Below are 5,294 nucleotides of genomic sequence, written 5' to 3' on the forward strand. Positions count from 1 at the left end.
AGTCTGTGGTATTCCATTTGCTCACTCGTTGATCGTATTACTTTGGTTAATTTAATGTCAGGATTTATTCGGAACTATGTGACATACTGTCGGATTTGCTATCATGTCAGGGTTTTCATGGAAGGTGTTGGATTTGCCTGACACCTTACACGAAGTGTGCGCTACTCGTAAACAATCTGCAGTGATGCCTGGTGCGTACGGCGCTATACGTGTCTTGCCTGTGTTGTTGGGCGCCACCCATTACTACCACTGTTCGCAATATTTTGCCTATCCCCTGTATCTTTTAGTCTTACTGGCCATGGCTATACGAGTAACAATGATGCAATTTATTCGTCTCTCGTTACAAAAGATTTCATCGTCACACAGAGGGTACGATTTCTGAAGATCAACTCGTAGACAAATCGGTTGAGAGGGATTCACGTGTGTTAACTGTTCTGCGAAACTCCGCGAGAAGATATCTCAGAGCGAATGTGGTCCGCAAACCGGCGCGTCGCGCAGGTGCTGCAGAGGGTGTTTCCCGCGGTGTGAGTGGGCTGGTTGGCTCCCCTGGCTGCTTTTGGCAGATCGCGACGCCCGCCCACAGGGGCAGCAGGCAGCCGGCAGCCGGCGGCCGCAGCCGCGCTCCACTTTCTCGCTTGCGTCCTACCGCCGCTGCGTCCTTCTTCTGCTCCGGGGCCTACTGTGAAGACGCGCTCACCGACTTTGTCTCGTACATACGCGACTGACGAGCTGTCCCGCGTGGTCACCTTCCTGTGACGTTCCACTTCGTGGTCACCTTGTTGTGCTACCGACAGTGACGTCACATTTCCACAGGACGGGGTAACAGTTCAGTCTCAATTCTCGTCACCGAATATCAGTGAATGAGGGGTGTGTGTGCAGATTGCTTGCTCGTCGATGTCCTTAGGTACCTACGCGAGCGATACGCTCCACTTGACGTATTGTTTGTTGCCGACGTTAGTGCTAGGGCGTGGTGCAACCGGTGTGACACGATCATCGGCACCTGTCTCGAGGCACCTGGCCCCTATCAGAATGCACGCTTTTGGAATTTTTTACGGTAAACTTGTCCGTAATGCTCAGCGCCTTCCTTGCAGCGCCCTTCCCCCGTGACGATCACAGACTGACCAGCATTACTACATAATCGAAAACGGACCGTTTTGAAAGCCTTCTTTCGCCGACGGATTGCATTTCCGTACAGTTTTTCCAACGAACCTGAGCCTAGTTGCTGGTTTTTGTGCAGTTTCCTTATACGATCATTCCACTTTAATGCGCTCCGGGCGGTCACTCTCGCTTCTTTTACAGTAGGGCGGCCGCGGTGGCCGAGCGGTTCTAGGTGCTACAGTCTGGAACCGCGCTACCGCTACGGTCGCAGGTTCGAATCCTGCTTCGGGCATGGATGTGTGTGATGTCCTTAGGTTAGTTAGGTTTAAGTGGTTCTAAGTTCTAGGGTACTGATGACCCATAGTGCTCAGAGCGATTTGAACCTTTTTTTTTTTTTTATAGTAGGCGCTGTATCCATCGATTTCTCACCAATAATGTAAGCCACTCAAATTAAAACGAAAGAAGTGGAAAAGTTAACTAAAGTCTTTATTGTTTCAAAATTAATCGTCATATTAGTTAATTAATTTATGTCACTGTGAGACGAGACCATCAACGTCTTCATTGAGAAATGTCTGCTGTTGACTGAGAAACCGTGATTATAGCCAGGCGTTCGCACCTCTCCATCCGATGCAGATTGACCGCTGCGTGTCTCTTTCTCCAGGGGTACAAAAATAAGGAAATCGCAACTGTACGGAGAATTTCCCAATTGCGTAGTGTAATGGAAACGAGTCGACGTCGGGCGTTACCCCGCAACAAGGTGGTGCCGTCCGTCATAGTTGTGCGTTAACTGTGGCGCCGTGATCCACAAAGCCAGCGAGCAGGGAGATGGTGATTGTGTGTGTGTGTGTGTGTGTGTGTGTGTGTGTGTGTGTGTGTGTGTCTGTGTCTGCCGGAGCGCTCGACGCCGTCCACTGCACAGTGACCAACCTGTACGTGTCCCCAGCCCACCAATCCTGTCCGGTGCTCCGTAAGTTTGTTTTATGTGCACTAAACGACGGGGCACACTGTACCGCATTTTATCCGTAAATGAAACTGACCACGGACATCTACTGGCCTGTGGAGTCTGGACGTCACGGACGAGGTGAGCTGGCAACATTTCTGTTTGCGGAATACATGCCGAATCCTGTAGAGAAGATTTCAGTTCTCCACGAACGAGTTCAATGTGTCTGCAATAAGTAGGCTCTGGCGATTTGGGCCTTTACTTTGAGAACGGCGGAAAACTTATCAGAGACTAGGTTCTCTAACCGGTTGCGTTACGATGCACGTGACAGACGGAAAATTTCGTTTTCTTAAGATGTGTTTATTATGTTATATTTCGTAATGGGCAGATGCAGCAATGCCGTATCTGTCTGTCGAACTGACGCGGCAAGGTGCGTTCCGTCGCTCCGTTTTCGACGGCAAGTCGGAGACTGTGGTCCGGAATTACGTTCCCTTGGGAAAAGAGCTCTTCGGCTAGTCCAAAAGAGGCGGCGAAATTCTGGCGAGCGAACTGCGGGAGACAGCCGCGAAAAGGGCGGGTCGCTCTGTGAACTACCCGCTTTTCGGACCTTTTCATCACTTTCAGAGTTTTCAATCGGGTACTGTCGACATTCGTGGCCATAGCTCGCCAATACGAGGTTGCAGTGTATTTTAGTCGAGTCATCTGATGTGACGCCGGTGGCATTTGTTACGTCATATACAAAATAAATTACATATATTTCTTATATATTTTTATTTTTAATTTATGAGCATGTATTTTTATTTGGTTTGGGCATGACTCTCTCAGGGATATTATCTTTTGTTATCACTTTTACTTAGGTGCGTAAGTAAATATGAAACGGATTCTTGAAGGGCCGCTGTTATGTACCAACTTTAGATTTTGAACGTGGTGACTAAAATATAGTTTCCATTAACTGAATTGAATGTAATTTTGTTAATTTCTGTTTGATTGCAAAGCAAGACTTGAGAGAACTTTGATTGTTGCCGTGAAGCGGCCAGGATAAAACTTACTGAACTCATGGAATCTGTATAATTTAAAAATTAATTAACTGTTCCAATTTAAAAAGGTTCTTATAACGAAATCTCTCGCATTTACAGTTACTGTTAACACTTTGAAAAATAAATTAATACTTCGACGCGTAATGACCGACCAGAGAGATGAGCTTCTCGCAGCGCAAATTACTGGAAAAATGCTAATTAAAAATAATTAGCCACTGCGAGCAGTTGAGGTGACAACTATTACAAAGAAACTGAATTTGTGATAACAATAACAAGTTTATTGTATCAGAAATACGAATAACTTACATAAAATATGTGTACCGCTAAGTGACTGCCCTCCGTACAGCGAAACAAAACAGTGTGTGTACCATAAAGTACGTCCTTCCTCCTTGGCCGTACAATCGCGTCTCTTTCGATCCTTTTTTATTTTCATAGACATTAAATAAATGTGCTACTCTTAAGTACCAGATAGGGTTGATTGAAGAGATAAAGAAGATCCAACGGAGAGCAGCGCGTTTCGTTTCAGGATCATTTAGTAATCGCGAAAGCGTTACGGAGATGATAGATAAACTCCAGTGGAAGACTCTGCAGGAGAGACGCTCAGTAGCTCGGTGCGGGCTTTTGTTGAAGTTTGGAGAACATACCTTCACCGAGGAGTCAAGTAGTACATTGCTCCCTCCTACGTATATCTGACGAAGAGACCATGAGGATAGAGATTAGAGCCCACACAGAAGCATACCGACAATCCTTCTTTCCACGAACAATACGACGCTGGAATAAAAGGAATACCTTAACTGCGGTTTACAACCGTTAAAAATGTCAATATCTGTGCGACCGTCACACTGGGAAGGCATACATGCAACGGCAAGTGGAAGAGTGAGAGCGAGGGGGCGCCGCGCGCAGCCTGAGCCCCGGCAGCGCCGTGACGGGCGGCCGCGGCCCGGACCCGGACCCGGCCTGTCCCGCCCACGGCTGCCCTGCCGCTGGCGCTCCCACGCGGTGCCCCGGGAGCCAGCAGGCCGGCCGGCAGTGGGCGGCGGCCGCGGCGGCACAGTCTTCTGCCGCACTCTGCTCTCCTCCACCCTGTCCTCGCCACTTGCTGCAGGACAATCTTCCTCACTTTTCTTATTCGAGCTCAAAACAGACTCTCTACGCAATAAAACTTGTACTCATCTTGTGCTCACGCCACGCCAAAGGAGTTTTCCTGATTCTTTTTCAGATACTCGCCATACTGACTCGTTTGATGCGGCACGCCACGACTTCCCTCCTCGAGCCATCTTCGTCATCTAACTTACTACAATGCCCTTAAATATTTGTGGCACGCCTCCGAATCTCCATTTTCCCCCTACTATTTTCGCTCTCTGCGACTTCGTCTTTCTGGATTGAATCTCTCTCATGTCCCGACACACGTCCTTTCGTGCTATCCCTTTTTATTCTCAGGGTTTTTCACACGTTCCCTCAGTCGCCGATTCTCTGAGGAACCATTTCGCACCTTAGCAGCCCGTGATGATCTTGAAAACTTCCGGTGATGACTGAAGGTAAGGGCACAGGTCGGGAAACGTCCAAGTCGACAGTCGCCGTGAGACGTGTGACAGTGGTCCGGCTGTCGCTAGGAACGTAGGGTGCGCAGCTGCTGACGTCACACGCACGGCCGCCTGCCCGCGGGGCCTGTGTGCGCTGGGCGGGGCTCCGGGCGAGCCGGAACGCGGGCGGACGGCTTTTACAGCCATTCTTACAACCAAAAATTAATGTAAACCGGAATACTTCGGCGATCCCACAAAAAATGGGCCACACCCAATGAAACAGCAATAATTTCAATGTCTTTGAAACAACAAAATTCAATAATTTACACTGACTAAATATTTTCACCGTCAACCTCTGGATTAACAACTATTAATCGCTTCTGCAATTTCAACATACGATATCTGAGACTACATAGCAAATCACTATATCCATCACCTGTCAAAGCTAAGTATCTGCATCTATTTTATTTTTCGCCTTATTACGTCTTTTACATTTTTTTAATACAAATGTTTGTCACAACATCGCGTACCCCACAACTACACAGCAAATGATTACAACACAAACATCTCATATTTAGTCGTATCTGTCTATTTATTTAATGACGAGTGTACTACTTTCCCAGTAACTTTATTCAAATGTTGACTATCTTGTTGTTGTGGTCTTCAGTCCTGAGACTGCTTTGATGCAGCTCTCCA

The 5,294-nt window shown here is 47.6% G+C and overlaps 1 protein-coding gene across 1 annotated transcript; it reads right to left on the minus strand.

Moving 5' to 3' along the window:
• Window positions 1-3,912: 3,912 nt before the first annotated feature.
• On the minus strand, window positions 3,913-4,805 carry LOC126354131 (putative uncharacterized protein ASB16-AS1). The gene is made up of 2 exons (XM_050003527.1): window positions 4,714-4,805; window positions 3,913-4,174 (listed from the first exon to the last, which is right to left on the minus strand). The coding sequence occupies exons 1-2, from the start codon at window positions 4,803-4,805 to the stop codon at window positions 3,913-3,915; spliced, it is 354 nt and encodes a 117-aa protein (XP_049859484.1).
• Between the last annotated feature and the right edge of the window lie 489 nt (window positions 4,806-5,294).

This window comes from Schistocerca gregaria, chromosome 3 (assembly GCF_023897955.1).
Source record: "Schistocerca gregaria isolate iqSchGreg1 chromosome 3, iqSchGreg1.2, whole genome shotgun sequence".
Lineage (NCBI taxonomy): Eukaryota > Metazoa > Arthropoda > Insecta > Orthoptera > Acrididae > Schistocerca > Schistocerca gregaria.

What these genes read in the sequence shown, in the direction of transcription:
- LOC126354131 (XM_050003527.1), bottom strand. Translation starts at nt 4,805, where the DNA reads ATGGCTGTAAAAGCCGTCCGCCCGCGTTCCGGCTCGCCCGGAGCCCCG. An exon ending in CAGGCGGCCGTGCGTGTGAC is followed by an intron (nt 4,175 to 4,713) that starts GTCAGCAGCTGC and finishes ATTGTCCTGCAG; the next exon opens with CAAGTGGCGAGGACAGGGTG.